Genomic DNA, 24,778 nt, shown 5'->3' on the forward strand with positions numbered 1-24,778 from the left:
TGACAATGATTGCATTCTAGGGTGTGGAAAGGTAACACAACCTGTGGACAAAAGCCATTCTAACACCTTTTATGGTTGTCTTGCTGTGCTTCTGTGTTCCTTATGGTAATCTCATCCAGAGCTGTGTCTTGTTCATCTTGGTTTTCCCCAAGTGCTTACAGTCCCCATGTGTTCTAGGCCCAGCAGGCTTTTGAATTCAGCCCCTGCATCCTGAAGAGAGCTGTCCAGGCACTTAAGCTGGAGCTGTGGGAGGAGCCGCCTGGAGGTACTGTCTCCGGGTTCTCAGCAGAGGGAGCTGACTGCTCTCCCCCTGTGAATTACTATACACACCCAGAAGCCCTGTGGCAGCACATGGGATCAGTGAGAGCTGCCAGAGCAGTGCGGCCAGGCGGGGCCCCTGGGACGCCTGTGAAGTCATCCTCTTCTTTTCTGTTTGAAAGTCTTACTGTGATCATAGTGGAGAGGAGTGGGCAGAACCTGGAGAAACTCATTCATTTCTCTCCATGAATATCAGAAACGTACCCCAACGCCACACGGGACATCTTGGTTGACAAAAGCTTGCCTCTGTTTTCCTCCCAGGAAAAGAGGGAATTTTTAAGTGGAAACTTTAAATTCCAGAGTGTTCAGAAACTTGCTCTCAGAGGCACATTTGAGACTTTGCTCTCTGGGATAATCGGCTGCTTTAATAAGGGAGTTGGTGTTTGGTGAGGCAAAAAGAAAGAGAGCAAGTGAGAAAGGGTAAGTGAGTAATTTGTGCTCAGGTAAGAACATGGCATCATAGACTGTTCGTACACACAGGACAAATACCTATTTTAAATACCTAATCTTATTTGTATGTAATTTACACATGAGACAATATTGTCTTGTTTACACACAGTATCTTACCTAACTGTAAGACTAGTCTGCGTGGGTCTAGATTTTATGTTAGATGATGTAATCATCTAGGTGTTGTGGTCATGGCCCAGTGCAGCTAACCAGGATCGCAGACCAGAATTAACGTGATTCTGTAGAATCCTTCCTCCACCTCCCTGACACTGCTCTTCCTCACTCCATATCCATTCTGTTTTCCCTCCCAAATTGCTACCCTGAGAGCTACAAGTCACCTACTTCCATTAGGCAAAGCAGTTTCTCCCCCTGCAGCTTCTGCTCCCAATCTCACATAGCCAAACACACATGGCAAATAGCAGACTTAAGGGTAAAATAAAAAAAACTTGTGTTTTGTTTTATTCTGTTTTCTGAATCTACGTAAACATATGATACTGTTTTAATAGAATTGCTGTTAACATGGAGAGAAACAATGTCTTCTGTTGGGTCAGGTGAACTTACTTGTTCTTATCAGCTGTGGCCAGTGACAAGCTCGTATGTAAGCTGATTGACAATTTATGCAGAAGCCACCTAGGAATTGCTTGGGTTATAGGCACTTAATAGATATTTATTCAGTGAATGGCTAAATATGAATGCATACATGCATAATTGGATGCATAAATTAGAAGTGTAAAGGTGAGGAACTCTTTGAAAAAGTAAATAACATAGGAAGGTAATCTGTGTGTTTTTAGAGATCTGTGTATAAGGAAAATTATTCTAATTCATTTGATAAGACACGTGTCTTAAGATGCTTTCCCAGTAATGTTGATGTTTTTGTGTCATTCAAATACGTCTCTCCCATTAAGTTTTCATAACTAATAGCACTGATGTGCAAGACAGGCAGGTGACCGCTATCATCATGTATAACCTTGGCTTCACTAGAACCAAGTTAGCAAATCAACCAGATATACTTATCATAAATGGATATATCCCTGTAAGACATAAATATGTGATATCTGTATATGTAAATCACATGCATATTTAAATTCTAGGAAACTTAGACTCTGTGGCTATTTTCCCACCCATTCTCAAATTCCATCATGCTAATACTGCTACACTTTTACTAGTTTTTTAAAAAGTAGGACATTAAGCATTAGCTAACTCATTAGCCTAAAATGCTTTTGGCTTTTATCAGTGCTGGAGCAGAGCACACAGAGATATCGGTGGATAGGGACTGAGAGCAGTCACTGGGCAGTAGGGTTGACCCCCATGTAAGACAACTGGCAATCCTATTCACAGTACCACAGGTATTATGGCATATTCAGTTCTGATCTAGGCAAATTTTCTGTTTGTTTGTTTGTTTTTTAATCGTTAGAGAAAATGTCTGATATGGTGGAAAGAAGTATGACAGAGAGTATTGCTGGATCAAAGAACTAGGCAGATCACAAAGCTATGATTTTAGGATGATTTGATAAAGCTATAGCAGGAACTCATAAGATAGCTTGGAATTAAAGAACAAGACCAAGTGTTGAGTAGGAGGAAAGAGGTAAAAGAGACTAGGGCTCTTGGCTCTTGCCCTCTTCAAACTGTCTGGGTCTTTATATACACATTTGGCAGAGATGCCACTATCCGATCAATGTGAGTGTGCCTTGAGAAAAAGAACAGACTAATTAGTATACCTGGTATGGTAATGGTAATGGAGATGGAACTATTAATGTATTTCCAGGCTCATTCTCATTGGCTCAGAATTACTACTTACAGTTGGTCATGATGCGACAGGCAAGGAATGACACACAATGGTTCATAACCATTATAGAGTGGTTTAGGCTCCTGAACACATTTATGGAATTCTGTATATCAGGACTTGTACCTATGTTTAATGAAATTTTGAAAATGGAGAACATATGGTCATAAGTGCTAGGGTATAAGATGAGTCATTTTTACTATTACCACTTCATGGATGTATTAAACAATTTCATTGTCTTATGCTCAGAAAGCTATAGAAGTGTTTCTCAAAATACAAAATGGAAAAAAAAATTATCTGCTCTTTGTCATGTTAATTTTATAATAGTTGGAAAATTAAAAACGATATAAAGAAGGAGATTTAAAAATACATGTATAGCACTGCAAAGGAAACAATCAACAAAACTAAAAGGCAACCAACAGAATGGGAAAAGATATTTGCAAATGGTATATTGGACAAAGGGCTAGTATCCAAAATCTATAAAGAACTCACCAAACTCCACACCCGAAAAACAAATAATCCAGTGAAGAAATGGGCAGAAAACATGAATAGACACTTCTCTAAAGAAGACATCCAGATGGCCAACAGGCACATGAAAAGATGCTCAATGTCACTCATCATCAGGGAAATACAAATCAAAACCACACTCAGATATCACCTCACGCCAGTCAGAGTGGCCAAAATGAACAAATCAGGAGACTCTAGATGCTGGAGAGGATGTGGAGAAACGGGAACCCTCTTGCACTGTTGGTGGGAATGCAAACTGGTGCAGCCACTCTGGAAAACAGCGTGGAGTTTCCTCAAAAAATTAAAAATAGATCTACCCTATGACCCAGCAATAGCACTGCTAGGAATTTACCCAAGGGATACAGGAGTGCTGATGCATAGGGGGACTTGTACCCCAATGTTTATAGCAGCACTCTCAACAATAGCCAAATTATGGAAAGAGCCTAAATGTCCATCAACTGATGAATGGATAAAGAAATTGTGGTTTATATACACAATGGAATGCTACTTGACAATGAGAAAGAATGAAATCTGGCCTTTTGTAGCAATGTGGATGGAACTGGAGAGTGTTATGCTAAGTGAAATAAGACGTACAGAGAAAGACAGATACCATATGTTTTCACTCTTATGTGGATCTTGAGAAACTTAACAGCAGACCATGGGGGAGGGGAAGGAAAAACAAAAAAGAGAGGGAGGGAGCCAAACCATAAGAGACTCTTAAAAACTGAGAGCAAACTGAGGGTTGATGGGGGGTGGGAGGGAGAGGAGGGTGGGTGATGGGCATTGAGGAGGGCACCTGTTGGGATGAGCACTGGGTGTTGTATGGAAACCAATTTGACAATAAATTTCATATTAAGAAAATAAAAATAATGTATAATCCCATCACTCTGAAACAACCAGTATTGCATTTTGGTATACTGCCCTAATATTTCCTTTGTGTATTATATAGTGGCTACATATTGTTCAGCATTTTTTTCCAATCTATTTTTTTACTAGACATGATAGCAAGCATCGTCTAGTATTGTTAAAAAAAATCTGCAAAATCTTATTACTTTTATTGGCTATAAAAATATGTCTTCATATAGATAGAGCCTCATCTCACTCAACTATTTCTACAATGTCAGGCATTTAGATGGTTTTCAGTTTGTCATTATTATTATAACTTAATGATGCACATGCTTTGATATATATAATTTTCTAAAGCACTGATTATATCCTTTTTTTAAAATGTTTTATTTATTTTTGAGAGAGAGAGAGAGCATGAGCAGGGGAAGGGCAGAGAGAGAGCGAGGGAGACACAGAATCTGAAACAGGCTCCAGGCTCTGAGCTATCAGCACAGAGCCCGACGTGGGGCTTGAACCCATAAATGGTGAGATCATGACCTGAGCCGAAGTCTGCCGCCTAACCAACTGAGCCACCCAGGCGCCCCAGCACTAATTATATCCTCTTTTTTTTAAAGGTTCCAGTATTTTTCCCCAATCTTCTTTTTTTTAATGTATATTTATTTTTGAGAGAGAGAGCATGAGTGAGCGGAGGAGGGACAGAGAAAGAGGAGGACAGAGGATCCCAAGCAGGCTCTGCACTGATAGCAGTGAGCCTGATGTGGGGCTTGAACCCACAAACCATGAGATCATGACCTGAGCTGATGTCAGACGCTTAACTGACTGAGCCACCCAGGCACTCCAGTACTGATTATATCCTTAAGGCTTGTTCCTAGATTCAGAATTATTTGTATTCAAAAAAGATGAAGATTTTCTAAGGTTCTTAGCATACATTGAGAAATTGCTTTCTGAAAATGTTGTATAGTGGTATAAAAAAGTACTCATCTCTTTGTACTATTACCATAATTTAACATGATTATAATTTTGTATTATTTACTAATTAGATGGGAGAAACTTGAGTGTTGTTATTGTTTTTATTTTTATTTTTTGATTATTAGTGCAGCTGAGCACTTTACATTTTTTAAGCACTTGGATATCATTTTATGTCACCTTTCTGTTTATTGACTTGACTCATCAATCATTTGTTAGAAAAATGGCTTATGAGAAGAGAAAAACTACATACAGCTGATTCTTACTATTCATGGTACTTATGTTCTGTAAGTTTGCAGTGAACCCAAAATTACTAAATACTGAACCACTGCTCCTAGGAGGAATATAGGGTCAGGTTTCTGGGAGCTTCTGGTCATAATGTTTGCACCCACTGATCAATACATACCTTGTTTAGTGTATTTCTTTCTTGAAGGCACCTGATTTAGTATATATTGCTGATTGATTAGCGTTATTATACTCATGCCAAAAGCACTGTGACTCATGCTTGAACAAAGCTTATCTAACATAACGCATCTGTTTTCTCAGTAAGACACATCACAGCCTTCCCACACTTGAGAACACTAGGCAGCACATCAGCACTACACTTTGGGTCCATTTTAAAACAGCAAAATGACCAATAAAAGCCCAAAAGTGGAAATAATGTGACAGTAAACATACTGCATAAAGGATGCTTTTTATGCTAGGAGAGCTAAAACAAGAAGGCAGGTAGTCACTTTGTTTGGCCTCAGCTGGGAATGTGAGGCTAAATTTTTCACTGCTCTGGGCATGTCCGTGAATGACCAGGAAAGTGCTGCGAATATTGATCTGGGGGTTATCTAACAAATCAGTTTTAGCAGGTAGGCAAATGTACAAATATGGAGTCCATGAACAGTGAGGATTCCCTGTATCTTTAGATCTTAGTAGTCTGGCCACAAGTAAATGGTGACAAACATGGGGTCAGTAAAGAAATGAATGAATGGACTGATAAATATAAATCAATTCATTGTAAAGGGAACAAGTAAAAAGAAGTGTCCTTTAAATCCTATAATTTTGAAATAAGGCAGGAATTGCTATACCCACAGCAAGGAAAGTGCAAAACGGAGACTGGGAAAGTCAACATGCTGACAACGGAGGAGAAATAGCCCACGGGGAAATGGAAAGGGCAGGAACATGAAAGCAGGTGAAGCCAGACAGAGACGAATGTGAGTCTCACCAGCTTGTGACCTTGGTGAGAACCACTCCCAGCCTCCATTTTCTTCTCCACAAAATCAATATTAACATATCCTCCTCAGGCTAACTGTCTCTTAGGGGTGCATGTTATCCCTTATTCACAGTTATAACCCTAGGATTTTCAAAAAGTCCCTATATGTATATGTCAATTATCTATCAGATATATATGTTGGATACTCAATGCCCAAAATGTACCAAAAATGAATGCAAGGACACCCCCCAAAAACAGTTGTTAAAGTCCAGAATGTTGTACATTTATTTATTAAAAAAATTTTTTTAATGTTTTTACTTATTTTTGAGACAGAGAGAGACAGAGCACGAGCAGGGGAGGGACAGAGAGAGAGGGAGACACAGAATCCAAAGCTCTGAGCTGTCAGCACAGAGTCTGACACGGGGCTCGAACTCACGGAGTGTGAGATCATGACCTGAGCCAAAGTCGGATGCTTAACCAACTGAGCCACCCAGGCGCCCCAGAATGTTGTACATTTAAAGTACAGAATAAAACATTTTTATTGTAAAGCCTCTTATTGTAAAGCCTTTCATGTGGGACTAGTCTCCGCCAATAAATAGTTTACACATATTGATCGTTCTGTTTCACTCTGCTGCTTTATATAAATGATTTATGTGAATTCAAATTATGTGAATGATTTATTGATTTCTTTATTTTTAATTAACAAACACTTATAGAGTACTATGCACCAAGCATTGTTTAACACTTTATAAATATTAATTTATAATTCTTGTAACAACACTGTATAGTAGGTATTATTACTAAAACCATTTAAAAAAATTTTTTAACGTTTATTTATTTTTGAGACAGAGAGAGACAGAGCATGAACGGGGGAGGGGCAGAGAGAGAAGGAGACACAGAACCGGAAGCAGGCTCCAGGCTCTGAGCCATCAGCCCAGAGCCCGACGCGGGGCTCGAACTCACGGTCCGTGAGATCATGACCTGAGCCGAAGTCGGACGCTTAACCGACTGAGCCACCCAGGCGCCCCCTAAAACCATTTTATAACATGAGGCATAGAAAGAGTAAATAACTTGTCCAAGGTCACACAACAAGTAAATGGCAGACCCAGGTTTGAACTAAATGCTTTGGCAGCAAAGTTCATGTTTATAAACTCAACTTCTTCACAATAGTCCTAGGAGATTCCAGACAAGGAGACAGGGGTTAAGCAACTGACCTAAAGTGGCAGTGAACCTACTGGTGTGTCTGATTCCAAAGCCTGTGTCTTTAGGATTTATGGCTCCAGGTCACTAGCACTCTGGTAATAAAAATGACAGACGCTCACAATGGTTTACTACTTATGCTGCTTCCAACTGCTTCTAAGGCATGGGCAACTTGCTTTCTCTTTCCCTGTTCTCTTAATAATGCAGCTAGATTTTCATTGCTATAATTCTAGATTTTTGTCTGGGTTCTGGGAGCAGGTGTTCATGAGATACAAGAAATAAGAGTATTATTAGTCCATTCTAGAACTAAGAAAGGGAGGCAGTATATCATCAAGATTAACAACTTGAGCTATATATGGACTGACACCGTCTGCATTCAAATCAGGCTGCTCTGCTACCAGCTGTGGAGTTTTGGGAGATGACTTCACCTCTCTGGACCTCAGTTTCATTTATAAAGTTTGTACAGTTCTACCCATTCAAACTGTGATTGCATTGATTTGAGGATTCAGTGAATTATTACTTACAAAGGAATGAGAAAAATGTTTGGCACATGACAAACATACAAATAAAATTTCACAGATAGATGCAATACTTTAAAAGTATCCACATTTGTCTCTTAGACAGTTTCACCTCTTGTGCACTAGTAGTTTTCCAAACTTTTGTGGTCACACAGTTCTATCAGTTCAGTTGACGTGTATACCAACATCCTTATTTTATGTGTACATTATGAAAATTACATTGCTATAGTAATGAATTTCATGCAGTTTTAAACTAGACCGCAGATTCCCCAAGTCCTCTTTTATCTTTTCCCAGTACCCCTGAGCTGCCCTGGGGCACCCCTGGATTGCTGCACCTCCCCTCCCCAAGGAATTCTTTGTTCAAAGCCACCTACGGCCTCCTCTGGTCTTTCTCAATTCCAGTGACTTACTAAAGAAAAAAGGGTAGCTGTTGAGGAAATTAATTATATCCATTACCATCTGGGAATAATAGTAGTTCCTTAACTCTCCCAAGATTATTCACACACTCAAAAAACATCCTGTGTTATCCTTACTGAATCCTTCATCAAAGGCCAAAGTCTGGGGGCCAAGGCAGGGTCTGACTTCAATTGATTATGCTTCTCACTTTTTCCAACTCGAAACTCCAGGTGCCCCTTTGGTGAGTGCACTGGTCTCTGACGGGGTCAGTGATGACTATTTTGCTGGTGTTAGTCACTTAAATATTGGACTCAGAGGCAATGAAGACCGTATGTACGTGAGAACACAGTCCGAGGAACTGGTCAGTGGAGAATGCTAAGGACCAAGTTTTGGAATTTGAGTTTGCTCCAGATGATAAAACAAATAAATCATTGAGAAGTAATGCCCTGTAAAGGTAGAAGAGGTTGAATCCTGCCTTTATAAAATGCAGTATGCTCATGACTCTGTTCATTTATTTTTCTTCCATCCCAAGAAATACAAACTCTTAAAATGTAGAGGGAAAAGAAACCTCTTTATTTTTTCCTTCTTCTTTATATAGTCCAAACCCAAGATTACATTTGACTTTGGAAAAAAAATACTTCTTGTAACAAATAGCCCATGTGTCACAAAAGTAGCAAAGAAAAGGACAACATAGATCCTTTGGGACTGCTATGCATCCAGGAGATAGCTAAGAATGTATATATTTCCCTACAAGCCACATAGGTGTGATAGTAACGTTGTAGCTGATACCACTCCTGGAAGCTGCCAAAATCCTTCTAAAGATCTTTGGACTGATTCTCTCCTTTGGCAAGAGGTTTGCAAAGGGAAGTATCTGTGAGCTATGAAGAGATCTAGAGGGAAAATGCTATACTTCATAAGAATCGAAATACCTCATTTAGCATTCTTTAGGAAACTCTTTAGTTCATAGACACTTTGCAGGGAAGATTGTTTCTTGATGTGTTATACATACTGCTTTCCCATACTAAGTGATAGTTACAATATACATGCCTGTGAAATGATCATCTCACAAGAATTACAGTGTTTAATAAGAGTAGAAGCCTATCAATAAGTCCCACTCATTCATTAAACAGCTTGGTGTTGAATATCTACTGTATGCCAGACCCTATTCCAGGTGTTTGAGATATATGAATAAGCAAAATAAATGCAAATTCTGTTCAGAGGCACTCCTCCATAGGATTTTGCATTGCTACTTGTCTTTCTGAGGATGCCAAGAATGCACTGCTCTTTACATGGGCTATTTCTCAATGTTTGTAGGAAGCAACCTTGAGGGGTGGGGTTATGGCTCCTCCTGGGACAAAGAACAAGATTGCTTACTGAATGCCAAAAACCAGTGGGTTCCCAAGCTCAGTAGGCCTTTGGTACAATGCAGACCTACTATGTGTGCCATTTCTGTGATCCCTATGTATTGCTCCTGGGGACAATTTGGGGGACACAGAACACCAACAGAAACATGATGCTTATGTTGTTTGTTGTGCTGTGAACAGTAAAGTGTATTTCAGACCCAATAGTCTCGTGTCTTTTGTCCCCCATCTGTGAAACATCAACAGGATAACTTTTTAGCTTTTGGGTAAAATCAGTCCCACACGTGAAAAATCTATACCCTCATTCCACTTCTGTTCTGGCGTGCCTGGCTTCAGTTCTGTCTTGCTCTTATATTTTAATAAAATTTTAGAATTCTTCTTGCTTATTTCTGCTCCTTGTCTCAGGAAGCCATCAACTGGGCCTTTTTTAGCTTTTGTCTCATCACCACTACCACCAAAAAGAGAAAAATTATCTGTCTTACAACATGCCAATATATTATAAAATTTCATAGGAATTTAATAAATCTTGAGCAACATGACTTTATTTTTATAGGACAGTCACTGCTCTAAGGCAAAGATGACAATTTAAATACTAAGAGATAGAATCATTTTGTAGATCTGTCACTGATGGACTGCTAAAGGCAGGAATTTCAGTCACATTTTTGCTGGAGGTCAATACTAATTAGTATTTTATCAGCAGGATTTCTCTTTCAAAATCATTTTATAATATTCAGGTAACTCTTCCCCCTACCAGCTACTTGCTTTTTAGAATTGGACTTACAAGCTCATTCTTGATGGATTGTTTAGAAGTTTATTATGATGCCAGGGTTGGTTTGTTAGGTTAGATCTTCTGATATGTAAAATATAGCATATTTCAAATGGCTTCTAATACAAAAGTTATGTGTACCCTCAAGTTATAAGGTCAATGTGTCCTCTTTCCAATACATAATTTTTTTCACTGAAAAGTACCCTGAGAAAATAAAGTGACTAGCAGGAAGGGAGGGAGGGAGGGAGGGAGGGAGGAATATGTATTGATCCTGAAGCTTCAGGGGAAAGCTGTTAAATGTCATCTTACCATTTAAAATTAAGGAAAATATATTTAAGAAATGTAAATATTTACTTAGCCCAGAGTTCAGTTATTCATCCATCTAATTTGTTAAACAAACACTTATCAACTAAGTCCTAGGTCTAGGTGCCCAGCTGTGTGTTGTGCACTGAGAGTTCCCCAGGGAGTAAGATATGGTCCTTGTATCCTAGATGCTAAGCTGGTAATGGAGTAGAAACCCACACTCATGGTATCAGTACCAAGGCAGGGATGACCTGGAGATGTGTAGACAGAGCACTCACCTCCTCAACCTCATTCTAGAGGGTCTATGAAAGGCTATCTGGAGTAGACATTTTTTTATTTTTCTATTAGATATTGGGTAGTAATTCTATGTCAGACATTGTGCAGAATTCATAGTTTTAAAAAAATGTTAAAACAATAAGGGCAATATTTTAAAAAGCATATTCTCAATCAAAAAATATGTACATTTATAGGGGTGCCTGGGTGGTTCAGTTGATTAAGTGTCCGACTCTTGGTTTTAGCTCAGGTTGTGATCTCCTGGTTTCGTGGTTTTGAGCCCTGCGTCGGACTCTGCACTGACGGTATAGAGCCTGCTTGGGATTCTTGGTCTCCCTCTCTCTCTGCCCCTCCCCCACTCATGCTGTCTCTGTCTCAAAAAATAAATAAATGAACTTTAAAATTATTTTTAAAAGTACATTTATAGAAAAAAATCGTAGTTAAAAGTTTCTTGTTTTTTTTTTGTTGTTGTTTTGCTTTGTTTTTTGATATTTACCAGCCATCTCAAATCACTCACTGACTTCCAAGAAACAGAAGGCACCTCGGTAACCCCAGCTGCCTTCTCCCACTGCCTTCCCAACCTCATCTTTCATCCCAATTCTAAAGTCCTACATCTCTTTTTTAAACTTAGATTTCTGACATATGGAGCCAGTAATACAGCACTGATGAATTTCTTCCTTTTATGTTTCTCAATGATTTGGATTTCTATTTGAGATAAATATGGTAAAGGCTTTTTAGAGTAACATATTTTTTTTTAAATGCTTCCAGATTTTATCCTTCCTGGCAGAGGTCGAAGTTCAGTGTATAATCTTTGATCCAGTGTTGCTCTCCAGAATGACTGGATCTTAGAAAAGTTTTGTTGCTCTTATTTTTGACGGCTTTGTTTTGTTTTTTGTTATTGTTAAGTGATGTTCTGACCTGGATTACCATCATATATTAGGCTTTATAGGACTATATTATTTGACCAGATGAAATACTGTGTGGGAAAGTCACTGAGCAGGTGGAAAGTGCCGTTTAATTCTTCCAACAGGAGAGGCTCATGGTCGTTTTGAAAAACGTAAAGAGCAGAGAAACAGGTTAGCAGAGCTAAAGAACAGCAAATGTCTCCTCTGTCATTGTGTGAGAATTTTAATCAAATGGCCTGCCTCATGCAGCTTTATTTTGCATTGAGATATTCCATGTCCCCAAAATATTTCTCCGATGGTGGTAATGAATTGCATTGCCCTCTCCGTTGTAAGAGTACGAGTATTCTGCAGAGCCATATGGTTCCCATTTATTTTAATGTGTCTTTGACATCAGGAGAATTGCTGAGACAGCAGAGGAAAGTGCTTACATCTTGGACTGCAGCCAGAACTACGATTATTTATGTGTAGTAACGAGTACCTTTTTTCCCCAATAAGAAACAGTTTGGTCTTAAGATGGTATCCATGTTGAGATTTTAATGAAATGGGAGTGTAAATTTATATATTTTGGAAATGACTGTTACTTTAGTAGTAGTGAAATGTGTTTCTTAAGCATGAAGTTTTAGGGTTTAATTGCACGTATGAGAAATTAAGGAAACAAGCTGGGAAGTAGACAGTCCTTATTTTCTCACTGATAATAAAGGAACATGCTTTTTATTTGGTTTAACAGCATCACCAAGATAGTACCCTGCATATGTAATGTTTTCCATCTGTGATTCTTAAGGCTTTTTACAAAGGTAATTATTCCTGGTAATATTCCTATGAGGTAGATAACATAATTCTGAAAATATTAATGGAACTGAGACGCTCATGGATGTAATATGTACAATGGATTTTAGCAATTATTAGAATACATATTTTTAATTGATTACTTTATTTAAAAATTATTTTCTTAAATATTATTGTCCAGGTCCAGGGACAGGATAATAATGTTTTCTGTAATTCATTAGTAATATAATATGCTTACAATAAAGAAATACTCTTTAAAAAGGAGAAGACAAATAAATACCTGAGTAACAATATATGTTCTACATGCTCCATGTGTGAATGGAGCATGTGTGAACATTGACTCTGTAGAAATCTTCAAGATTCCTTGGAAAATTTTAATATTATCTAAAGAAAAGTACATAGGATGAAAAGAGAAAAGAATTGATTTGATGAAAATTCTATAAAAAATAGTTCTTACCAGTAATGTCAGATGACTAAATGAGTTTCTGGACCAGGGGGAAAAATATTCCCAATTTCCAATCTGCTTTGGGCAAAACTGAGCAGAATACAGGGCCTAGATTTAGCAAACACTTTCATATCCCATTGTGTTTCACATATGTTACGCATGGATTTGAATTTATAAATTTTATTTAAGTGATGTACTCCATAACAACAAAGTTGAACCAGAAGTAAAACTGTTTGTCCAACAGAGAATTGAAACAACAAAATTCATGATACGAGTTACTGTAAATTTGAGGGATTAACTTGATGAAAAAGGAAAATTAGAATGAAAATCAGTCTATCACTCAGTGGTATTTTTATAAATTTAATTTTATTTCTTTTAATTTACATCCAAATTAGTTAGCATATAGTGCAGCAATGATTTCAGGAGTAGATTCCTTAGTGCCCCTTACCCATTTAGCCCATCCCCCCTCCCACAACCCCTCCATTAACCCTGTTTGTTCTCCATATTTATGAGTCTCTTATGCTTTGTCCCCCTCCCTGTTTTTATATTATTTTTGTTTCCCTTCCCTTATGTTCATCTGTTTTGTCTCTTAAAGTCCTCATATGAGTGAAGTCATATGATATTCGTCTTTCTCTGACTAATTTCACTTAGCACAATACCCTCCAGTTCCACTGACGTAGTTGCAAATGGCAAGATTTCATTCTTTTTGATTGTGTGTCTGTGTATATATATATATATATATATATATATATATATATATATATATATTTACATATATACCACATGTATGTATGTGGTATATAAACATACCACATATATATATATACTATATATACGTATATACGTATATATACATACCATATATATACATACATACATACCACGTGTATGTATGTGGTATATATACATACCACATCTTCTTTATCCACTCATCCATCGACGGACATTTGGGCTCTTTCCATACTTTGGCTATTGTTGATAGTGCTGCTATAAACAGGGGGGTGCATATGTCCCTTCGAAACAGCACACCTGTGGATATCCCATGGATAAATGCCTAGTAGTGCAATTCCTGGGTCATAGGGTAGTTCTATTTTTAGTTTTTTGAAGAACCTCCATACTGTTTTCCAGAGTGGCTGCACCAGCTTGCATTCCCAATTAAGTGGTATTATTTAATCTCTAGTTTAATCTAAATGTGTTCTAATTTGGCAACTCACCATCCCCCATATCAGTCGCGTTTTCTGTTGATGGCTGGGGCACTCTGCAGTCATAGCACATTCGCAGTAGAATGTCAAATTAATGCAAGGGGGGGTGTTAAGTCAACTATATATTAAGATTATATATAAAAGAGGGGCACCTGGGTGGCTCAGTCGGTTAAGCATCTGACTTCAGCTAGGTCATGGTCTCCCAGTTTGTGGGTTCAAGCCCCACATTGGGCTCTGTGCTGACAGGTTGGAGCCTGGAGCCTGCTTCAGATTTTGTGTGTGTCTCTCTCTCTACCCTCCTCTGCTTGTTCTCTCTCTTTCTCTCTCTTTCTCTCAAAAATAAATAGAACATAAAAAAAAAGATTATATATAAAAGAGAACATGATTTCTTTTTAAAATTTTTGACCCTTCAATTTTTCAATTTCAATTTTATAACTTTAAAATATAGTATTTATTCCTTACATCCAACATATATTAGAACAAATGATTTCTTCCTTTTTTTTATTCAGAAGAATTAGGGTGAAAGCATAGGGGATATCTTTAATAAAATGGAAATGTGTGCATAAAAAATAGCTAGTTCTGAAAAATGATCACTCTTTGTTAGTTAATCATTTTAATTATCAATGACATCAAAGCTGGGAGGTCAAAGTTTATACCCAGACACAGTTTTCATATGCGGCATCCTAAATTCACATCAGAATCTTGGGTGGTAAATCTTACATTTTTTCTATGCTGAGAATTGCAAATAGATGATTATGCTGTTAAAGCACCTCTGTAATGTCAAAGCCAGCTTGCAGCGTCTCAGCAGCCTGGGTTGTAGCTGTCTGGAGAGGTTCAGGAGAAAGCTTGTCCCCTCTGTGCAGCTCTCTCGCTTGCTTGTGTGGACGTAGTTGACAGACTGAATGGACGACGACGTGACATGCATGTTCATGATCCAAAACAAAGCTTTAGTCATCCAGCCCCAAGGGCCATCTTTTTATATTATTTCTATTTTTGCTGATTTTTTTTATTTGTTTAAATGCATATGCAGTATTTGGATAAATCTTGACAGAATACTTAACTTCTTACAGTCTTATATGAGAGGGTTTTTGGTTTTGTTTTGTTTTTGCAAACTGGTGACTTAAACAAAAGGGTGTCATCTTGAATTTTTTAACTTAGAAGCTGCAATTCACAAAAGACATTATTAGTCTCGAGGGCAATGCACTGCGAATATTTCCAACTTAATATTAGAATGGAAAATTTGTGCAGCTAAATGATTAAACTACCTAATCTTGCCTAAGAATTTTAAAGCTTTTCCTTCTCTACAGAAGGACTGAAATCAGAATGATGACTGATTCTTATGTATGTCTATCATATTTTATATGGTGTGGTCTCGTGGTCCTTTTATTAGCACATGGATTGTTTGGTTGGTTTGCGATGGGGAAGAGTGACATTCAGAGCCTAAGGAGAGAGATGTGCTATAATTTGAAAAGCATTTAGAGCTATCATCCACTCTGTAGGGAGCCAGATACAAACTTGGATTTGACATCACAAGCATCACTGTAAGTGGGAGCTATTTTTCCTTGATTTTTGTCTTTGAATGCTATTTCATAGTAAAAGGGCAGTAATAAAATGGGGAGGAAAAAAACCATGATTTGCTGTCTCTTTGGAGAATTCTGATATTTTCTTACATTTACTGACTCTGTCTCAGTTCTGATTACTTCTTTGGGAATGCAAAGCACTTCAGTTCCAAAATATTGGGTGTATCCCAGTATTGCCTGTCCAGTGTTTGGGAGAGTCTCTCTTATTTTGTTTATAACTCTGTGTGTGTGTGTGTGTGTGTGTGTGTGTGTATGTGTTATATCCTTCAAAACTGAGTATAAAATAACATACTGAATATACAATAATGTAACACTGATTTGGCCGTAGTTAATAGATCACTTTACATCCCATACTTGAGGTAATTTGGATTCTGTTCATGGTTGGAAAGAAAATATCCCCAATTAGTCTTTACTTTCATTTTGCCCCTCATTCACTCATGCCACATGGTATTTCCTTATTATCAATCTTTTGGAGTTTCTCCCACTTGAATGATTTACTGCTGCCCTAAATATATTACTTGAGCAAAAGATTGAAAGATATGGGGCACCTGGGTGGCTCAGTCAGTTAAGGTCTGACTTCAGCTCAGGTCATGATCTCATGGTTCGTGGGTTCGAGCCCCTTTCAGGCTCTGTGCTGACAGCTCAGAACCTGGACGCTGCTTCAGATTCTGTGTCTCCCTCTCTCTCTGCCCCTCCCCTGCCCACTCTCTGTCTCTCTCTAAAATAAATAAACATTTTAAAAAGTTTTTTTTTAATGATGAAAGATATGACTAAGGCAAGTATATTCAGAAAACTTGAGGATGTAACTTAAAAGAATAAAAGGGTAGAATTAGAAGAAGGAAGGATTGCTTTTAATAGCAAAACAGGCTTCACTTTCAAAGAAACTACTCCTATATTCCTTGGCTGTTGGATTCATTTTCACTCTTGTGGTTTAGGATCTGAGACCATGTGGTTGACACCTGATCAAGAAAGGCCAACCTGGACAATCATGTCAAGCTGTAAAGTACAGGAGAATATGATCACAGAACATTTACAGAAGTCACTTGTAAAGGTTAAGGACATATTTTTTGTAATCTTAATAACTTTAACCATTGGAAATTGATGTAATATCTAAGCTATTAGGATAATTTTTTATATAAAATATTTCTGATGAAACCGGATTTTTCTGTTTGTAAGCTAGGTTTCATGACTTCATAACTGATTTGATCTTGATTTGTTCCTCAAGAGGTAAGAAGCAATATGCATACTTTCAGAATCCCTGATTAGTTTGCTGTGTATGTTTCTAAAAACGGGAGTTTTTCTTGCCCAGGACTTACCAGCTAAACAAGTTAATTTCAGTAATCTCATTTTGCTTAGACTAAATTCCCCCCAAATAAATGAAAAATAAACACAATATATAGACTTACAGATCATCTGGTATTTTCCTTCTGAGAATAGTGCATAGGAGAGAGAAGTATATTATTGAATTTAGACCCAAATGGTAGAATTAATATTTTCCACAGACTGGACCACAAACTCTCAACTTCTATGTACTAAATTTAGTGCCAGAAAATATAATTCTGTTTACTGCTCTCTGCATTTCTGGCTATACCAGGGCTTTGCTGATAGTTGCTGACACTACAAAGAACAAGTGCCTTGTGAGGGTAACTAGTTTGCTGTTCAAACATTAGTTCCACGGGTGCCTGGGTGGCTCAGTCATTTAAGCGTCCAACTTCAGCTCAGGTCATGATCTCGCAGTTGGTGAGTTCAGCCCTGTGTTGGGCTCTGCGCTGACAGCTCAGAGCCTGGAGCCTTCATCAGATTCTGTTGTCTCCCTCTTTCTCTGCCCCTCCCCTGCTCATACTCTGTCTCTCTCTGTGTCTCTCTCTGTCTCTCTCTCTCTCTCTCTCTCTCAAAAATAAATAAACATTTTAAAAAATTAACAAAAAACAAACAAACATTAGCTCCAGAGTGGCTGCCCTATAGTGGAATCAGTAGTCTAAGATCTGGTCTTCAATTTTTCAGGCCCAGACACGTGATGATTTCTTGCATGCATAGAAGGCAATCTCAGATGGAATAACACATCTAACCACATTCAGAAATGACTGACTTATAAATCTGAAACAAATTTGATTATTTTCAGCAAGAAATAAAATTAATGAGTCAACTAGATACTCTTGTTGATCTGAAGGTGTATTCCAATTTGTATGAACAGGTTCGTTTATAAGTGTGGAAATGAAGCAAATTCAGTTGAATTTTCTTAGAGCTTAATTTGATTCAGTTGTGATACCTTGATATATTGATCAAAACTTATTAGTTTTGGCTTCCATTTTTAATCCACTCTGTTCATGGACTCTTTATATGATTTATGGTACAGATTATTTTATTTTATCTACTTACATTCTCATCCTGGAATTGTGAATTAGGCAATTCTCTAATTCTCTTCTCCATTCATTTCCAAAGCATTGCTTTAGGAAAGATAGCTTCTGCAGATAGCTAACATCAGTCACTCTGTGCTGTTTATTCCTTTAGTTTACCAAGATCAATATCATCTCCATTATATGTGATCGTTGTACAGTAACCAGCATACCCTGATGGAAACCATAGTGGTGTTCTCAGGAGCTGGGTCTTGTGCAGCACACAGAGTACTGTTGCATTTAGACGCTGAGCTTCAGGGTGGTAACTGTGAATAGGATAAAAGGAAACAAGTTTAAAGACACCAAAAAAAATTAGTGTGTATGAAAATAGACTAATTATTTTTCAAAGCAGTAGTGAAAGGCACCTTCTCCCTTTTTTTACTCATTCTTGACCTCACAGTGGTAAAGTGAATTCTGGACTCTGCAGAGACACAAAGTAGAGTTCAGTCATTCTGCAAAGGGCACAAATTACTAGGTAGGCATATGAGGGAGGTTTCAGATTCCCTAAGGCAGATGTGCTGAGTGAATTTGGCCTGTTTGTCCCAGGCTTGAAGAACACACACTCTTTTTTTATGACTTCATTTTGTGATGTTAGTCAAATTGGAGCCTGGAGGCAGGAGATAGCCCATAAAGGCCCATTCTAGTGCTCCAATTCAATCATCAGAAGAGAGATGTGGGTGGCTCCTATATCCAGGAAAGCTACATTTAAAATATCTCCCAGGAGGCTGATCTTATAGTATTTCAAAGCCTTTCTTTTAAATATATCCATAGGCGTTTCGATCATTATTTTTACGGTGCTATTTATAATATGCAAATTCTAGAAAAAGGATAAGCACAGGTTTGAATTATAAACCCCCATGGATAGGAACTGACACCAATCCAATCCTAACACACTTTGACAATGTTAGCAAAGCCAAGAGCCCAGGTGAAGGGACTCTGCAACCTGCCACTATTGTTATTCTGGAAGCCTTAGAAAATTGTCTTTTTGGAAAGAAGTAATCTGGCTTTTTAGGAAATGGTAGATTCATATCACAATAGATCCATCCAGAAGACTGGAGAATCCTTATAATCTAAAAGTCTAAATAAATGTTAAAAATGAAATTTGTCTAGACTACCATGAATTATATTTTAAAGATTAGTAATAAAATCACCAGATGTGTTTATAATAATTATTTTAAAGAGTTCATTAAAACCTTTCTTTTTTAATCTGTAAATTCATGGCCTTGAAAGATAATGTCTCAGGGCATCATTTAATAATAACAAAAGTGAAAAAGGTTAAAGGCTATCACCCAAAACCAGAGGCTCTTGCCTGCTGTAAGGTGGTGACAGATGAGCCTGTCAGATAGGGTGGCAGATTACTAGGCAGGTTGCTGAATTTTTCTTTCTAGGGTAATCTTTTACATTTTGACAAATTCTTCCCTGTTTTGAGATGATTTAAACATACCGTTATGAAGCAGATCAGAGCTTCTAAATCAAAGTTGAAAATTGTCTCTGCTGGCAGGAGTACAAATACGTGCAGTGAACATGTACATAAATAAATGGGAAAATTGTGTACACGTTTGAAAGTATTTGCTTTCTGGCGGTCTCCTGTGGAGAAGTAGAACAGTAGAGAAGAGGGGGAAGTTGGGAAGATGAAATTCTTGCCCAAATGTCATTATTTCTCTTACTCTATGAACTTCTCAGTCTGTTATTCTGTCTGAGTTTTTCATCACTGGAAATGGAAGTTCCGTGTGGGCAGGAATCACCATGTGGGTTTTTTTCACCAATATATCCAATCATCTGGAAAGTGCCTGGCACGTAGTAGGCCCTTTGTTTATATTTATTGAATAAGTCAATTCATGAAATGTGATTAATCATAACAGCCTCTCTGTATTTGGTTTGAATGTTTTAAAGAGGGGGGGAGGGTATGAGGCAAAGGAACTTGAACCCTTTTGGAAGAAGATTCTTATACAAATGCAAAGTGATATTGTAGTCCCTTTTCTTTTATTGCTTATGCAACCTTCCAAATCAAAATCATCTTTGAAAGCAGCAGCAGTTGACATCTACCAGAAGTAGTATGACACCAAGACTCAGCCTTGTTCAACTCCCTGGACCTTGGAATAATAAATTCCAGCTTCACTTCTCCTTATATGACTTTGGCAATGTTATTAACCCTTTGGTGACTTGGTTTCCTCAAATGGAGACACAGGTAATATCAACCCAAGGAGTTGTAAGGATAAAATGAGATAATTCATGGGAAGCACTCCATAAATGTTAGCTTATATTACTGGTGGCTATCCAAGGATTTTTGCTCAGTGCATTGTTTCTGTCTATTTGTCTACCTGAGCATGCGTATTAGTTTCCTAAGGCTGCTGAAACAAAGTTCCACTAACTCAGTGGCTTAGGACAACAGAAATTTCTTGTCTCACCATTCTGGAGACTAGATTGAACTCAGCGTGTTAGCAGAACCACGCTCTCTCTCTGAAAACTGTACTTTCCTTGCATTTCCAGCTTTTGGTAGCCCAAGGCATCTCGGCTTTTTGCAGTATACTCCTAATCTTTGTATCCACCTTCACATGGACTTCTCCCTTTGTCTCTTTACATCATCCCTCCATGTATGTGTGTTTAAATTCTCCCTTTTTATATGGACACCAGTTGTACTGCATTGACACCCACCCTAATGACCTTACCTCAACTCAATCACCTGTGTAAAAATCACCTGTGTAACCCTAATAAGGTTACATCCTGGGGTGTTGAGCGTTAGAACTTCAACATATTGGTAGGGGAGTAGGTGAAATGATCCATAAGAGCCTGATTCTATATTTTTCTCCTCAATTCAGTGTACTTTTCTTTCTGCAATGGAGAAATATCATATAATATGGCACCAGATTGGGGAATTGTTGGTTTAAGTTTAGCTTTTCCACTAACTACCTACATTGAAAAAAACTCAAATTCTGCAAGTCTGGGTTACTTTATAAAATAGACGGGGTGAGATGATGTCTAGCATGTCTTCTAACTCTAAAAAGTTCATGTTTATAATGTGTGCCTCTCTTTTTCTCAACTATGGTATATATCTCAAACTTCCATGATGCTTAATACATCTTGATGTCCCCAACCAATAATAAAGATTCTAATGTATTTCATAGCCATTTTCAATTGTCTCAATGTACACTTATATTAAAATCCTACTGTCTGTAATGCTAGTTAGTAGGGTTTTTATCAGATGAAAACTTTGTTAAATTTAGGTTGTGAAAATGTCTTCATAGTGCCAGCAAACCTTTTTTGTAAGGTTTTTATTGCTTTTTAAATTTTTCTAAAATTCATAGACATTTTTTTGCCAAGGGCCCTCAATATCAAAACAATATCCAAAATATAGGAGCTTGTAGTATGTCTTTTCTGATTATAGTATGATGCAACTCATGTGAAGAACCATAAAATCCAAACTTAAGATGTTAGGGGAAATAAATTAAATTCTGCCACTGACTCACAGACTATTGGCAACTTTCCTGAAAGTTTGCTTAGACTACCATTATAGAGGACTTAAAAGTCTACTCCACTACAGCTGGAGGAAAATTTAAGAAAGGAAATAGAAATCTGTGCCAGCTCTCAGAACATTTTTAGTGTCTCCTAGCCAGAAAGGGTTGACAATAGATTCAATAGCATCAAATGGCATTTTTTTAATTCTTCACCTCATCTGAAGACTGCTGCCCTAGGTGTTCACTGAACTGTTTCTTTCTCTTTCAGCTTCCTCCATCCTCAAAAGGGAGAAGCGGCTAAGGACAAAGAATGTGCATTTTAGCTGTGTCACCGTGTACTACTTCACCAGGAGGCAAGGCTTCACGAGCGTGCCCAGTCAAGGGGGTAGCACCCTGGGCATGTCCAGCCGCCATAACAGTGTGCGCCAGTACACTCTTGGTGAATTTGCAAGAGAACAGGAGAGGCTCCACCGGGAGATGTTGAGAGAACACCTCAGGGAGGAAAAACTGAACTCTTTAAAACTAAAGGTAAAAAAAAAAACGTTAGGAACTCACTTTTTGCAAAACCTTATAACCTTACCTTGATTTGGTTGAATTAACCATTTTCATATTTATATTCACTGACCAAACGACATTTTACACAACAGACTGCCTGCTAAGGCTTTTTTTTCCTTTTACGCAAAAACAGTAAAGTGTCTTCACTGCAAACAATGTGGAAAACTTACCTGACATCATTTATTTATTCATTCAATAAATATTTGTTATTGTGTGCTACTAGGTCATGCACCCTATACTGGGGTTGGGGCCAAATGGTCTCAAAAATAGATGTGGTCCCTTATCTCCTGGAACTTCCATATTAATAGGAAAGAAAAACATCAATCATGTAAACAAAATAAACTCACAGCTTCATTAAGAGCTATAAAGGAGAGTTGCAAGGGGTTCTGAAAGTAGTAACAGGGAACTGATATGGTCCAGAGGTCAAGGAAGGTTTCTTCAAGGAAGTGACGACTGAACTGAAATCTGAACAGATAACTAGGCCAAAGGGTTGGCAAGAGTGGTCCAGGCAGCAGGCAGAGCCAGAACTGCCTTGTGCCAGAGGAAGCACAGTGAGCACAGAAAGGCTAGTGTGGCTGGAGCAGAGACAAAAAGAATAGATTATTCATGAAGTAGATTATACATGAAGAAGGCAGGACAGGGCTTTGTAGATCATGCTAAGGCATTTTTTTTTCTCTTCATACTAAGAACATCAAAAGTCATCCAAGAGTTTTAAGCGTGGGTCAGGGTACAGAGTGGTAGAATAATAAGATCTGGTTTGTGCTGTGATGTGAGTATAGTTTGGGGTTAAGGGTTGCCATGTTGGTAGGGGAACATACAGAGTTAGACAGTTAAGAGGCTATCACAGTAGTTCAGGAGAGATGTTGATAGATTAGCTAGACTGATGGTGGGAAAGATGAAGAGAAATGGACAGAGGGAGAAATTTGGGAAGTAAAGTCAACAGTTCCTGATGACAGACTGGATTTGAAAGGAAAAGAGGGGTACAGTCAAGAATGATTCCTAAATTTCTGGCTTACAAAACTGAACAGGTTGTGGGTAATAGTACCTTTCTCTATGACGAGGGTATGGCAAGGAATCTGGGAAGAGGAGCAGGTTGGGGCTGGGATCAGAAGGGAAGAGGTAGATAATGAGATTATTTTTGGACATACTGATTTTTGAGAGGCTTTTGAGTCATTAAAGAGATGTCAAAGAGGTGTCCAGGCCACATTAGAGATGAAGTAGAGAGAAACATAGCTCAGAAACTGTCTTTCATCAACCAAGACAATCTTTAAATATGTGCTGATCCATCAGCCTATCAATATATAGGAAATGCTCTCTCATCATTATCTAATGACAAAGGAAATCTTTTTTAGGTAATCCAGGATACTTAACATAAAGAGCCTCTTGTTAAATAGCTGAAGACCATAAGTACACCTGCGTTACCTGTACCTTAAGCTTCCAGGCGCAGAGGTGTGCTGTGTGTTTTAAAATACCTTGTTTGTATATCTGCAGTTTGTATATCTGCCTTGTTCCCAATTGTATAAGAAGGCAGTTGTTCAAATTAACCTAGACACAACCCTAGCCTAGAGTATGTCTCTATTTCCTTTGATGGTATTTTTGACAAGTTTCACTGAAAGTCCCTTAGGATCTTTTTTGGTAGCAATCTGCTATTATTGTTGTTTTTCATGATCGCTTTGCATATAGCTTAATTTAATAATAATTCTAAATTTTCTTCTGAAATCCACCCTCTGCCTTTCTAACCTACTGCAAACCAACTCTACACCCTCCTCAAAGAACAAAGTCATTCTCTAAACTCAAACAATACTAATAGCTGCCATTCATTAAGTGATTTTTATTTCCCAGGCATTCTATAAACATTATTTAATTTAATCTTAACAAAGACCCAGCGGGATAGGTAAATTATGAGGCCATGTGTACTGAAGAAAAAGAAGCACAATGATGTTAAACACTGACTCACTCAATAGAAAATCGGTTATATTATCCTGTTACTTCCTATTCTAAAATTAATTGATCACCCCCTCTAGGCATTGGGAAAGACAATCTCTGTACCTATAGGGAGTCATACCTTTCTAGAGTTTGGTACTGTGTGAAGTGGTTTTTAACAGCTGGGAGACTATAATTCTGAGAACCAAAAGATTTATTATGGTGAACTTTGAGGCACATTATACATGTGATGAATGTTAGGAAGAGCCACACACCCACAGGAACCTTCCATATAAGGCAGTAATTTATTCTGATATTATAATTTATATTCAGCTGCTTTTATGCTGTTTTCTTTACTAAGCTGAAGAAGAAAAGAAGAAGAAGAAGAAAAAGCATCCCACTATTTATTCATTTTTTAATTTTTTTTTAAAGCTTATTTATTTATTTTGAGAGAGAGACAGAGCAAGGGTGGGACTAAGAGAGAGTGAGAAAGAAAGAATCCTAAACAGGCTCCACACTGCCAGTGTGGAGCCCAGTGCAGGGCTTGAACCCACAAACCATGAGATCATGACCTGACCCAAAATCGAGAGTCGGGCACTTAACTGACTGAGCACCCAGGCACCCCCATATTTCCTTTTTATTGTTC

General features: G+C 37.9%; 1 protein-coding gene across 1 annotated transcript in view; it reads left to right on the forward strand.

The window, feature by feature from the left end:
* The window catches only part of CSRNP3 (cysteine and serine rich nuclear protein 3), a 75,999-nt gene that overhangs the window by 35,619 nt on the left and 15,602 nt on the right, over positions 1-24,778 (forward strand). Inside the window, exon 2 of the mRNA XM_042952824.1 lies at positions 21,923-22,182. Within this exon, the coding sequence (XP_042808758.1) occupies positions 21,923-22,182 (260 nt within the window). The remainder of the gene's footprint in view (positions 1-21,922; positions 22,183-24,778) is intronic.

The sequence above is a fragment of the Panthera leo genome, chromosome C1 (assembly GCF_018350215.1).
Source record: "Panthera leo isolate Ple1 chromosome C1, P.leo_Ple1_pat1.1, whole genome shotgun sequence".
Taxonomy (NCBI): Eukaryota; Metazoa; Chordata; class Mammalia; order Carnivora; family Felidae; genus Panthera; species Panthera leo.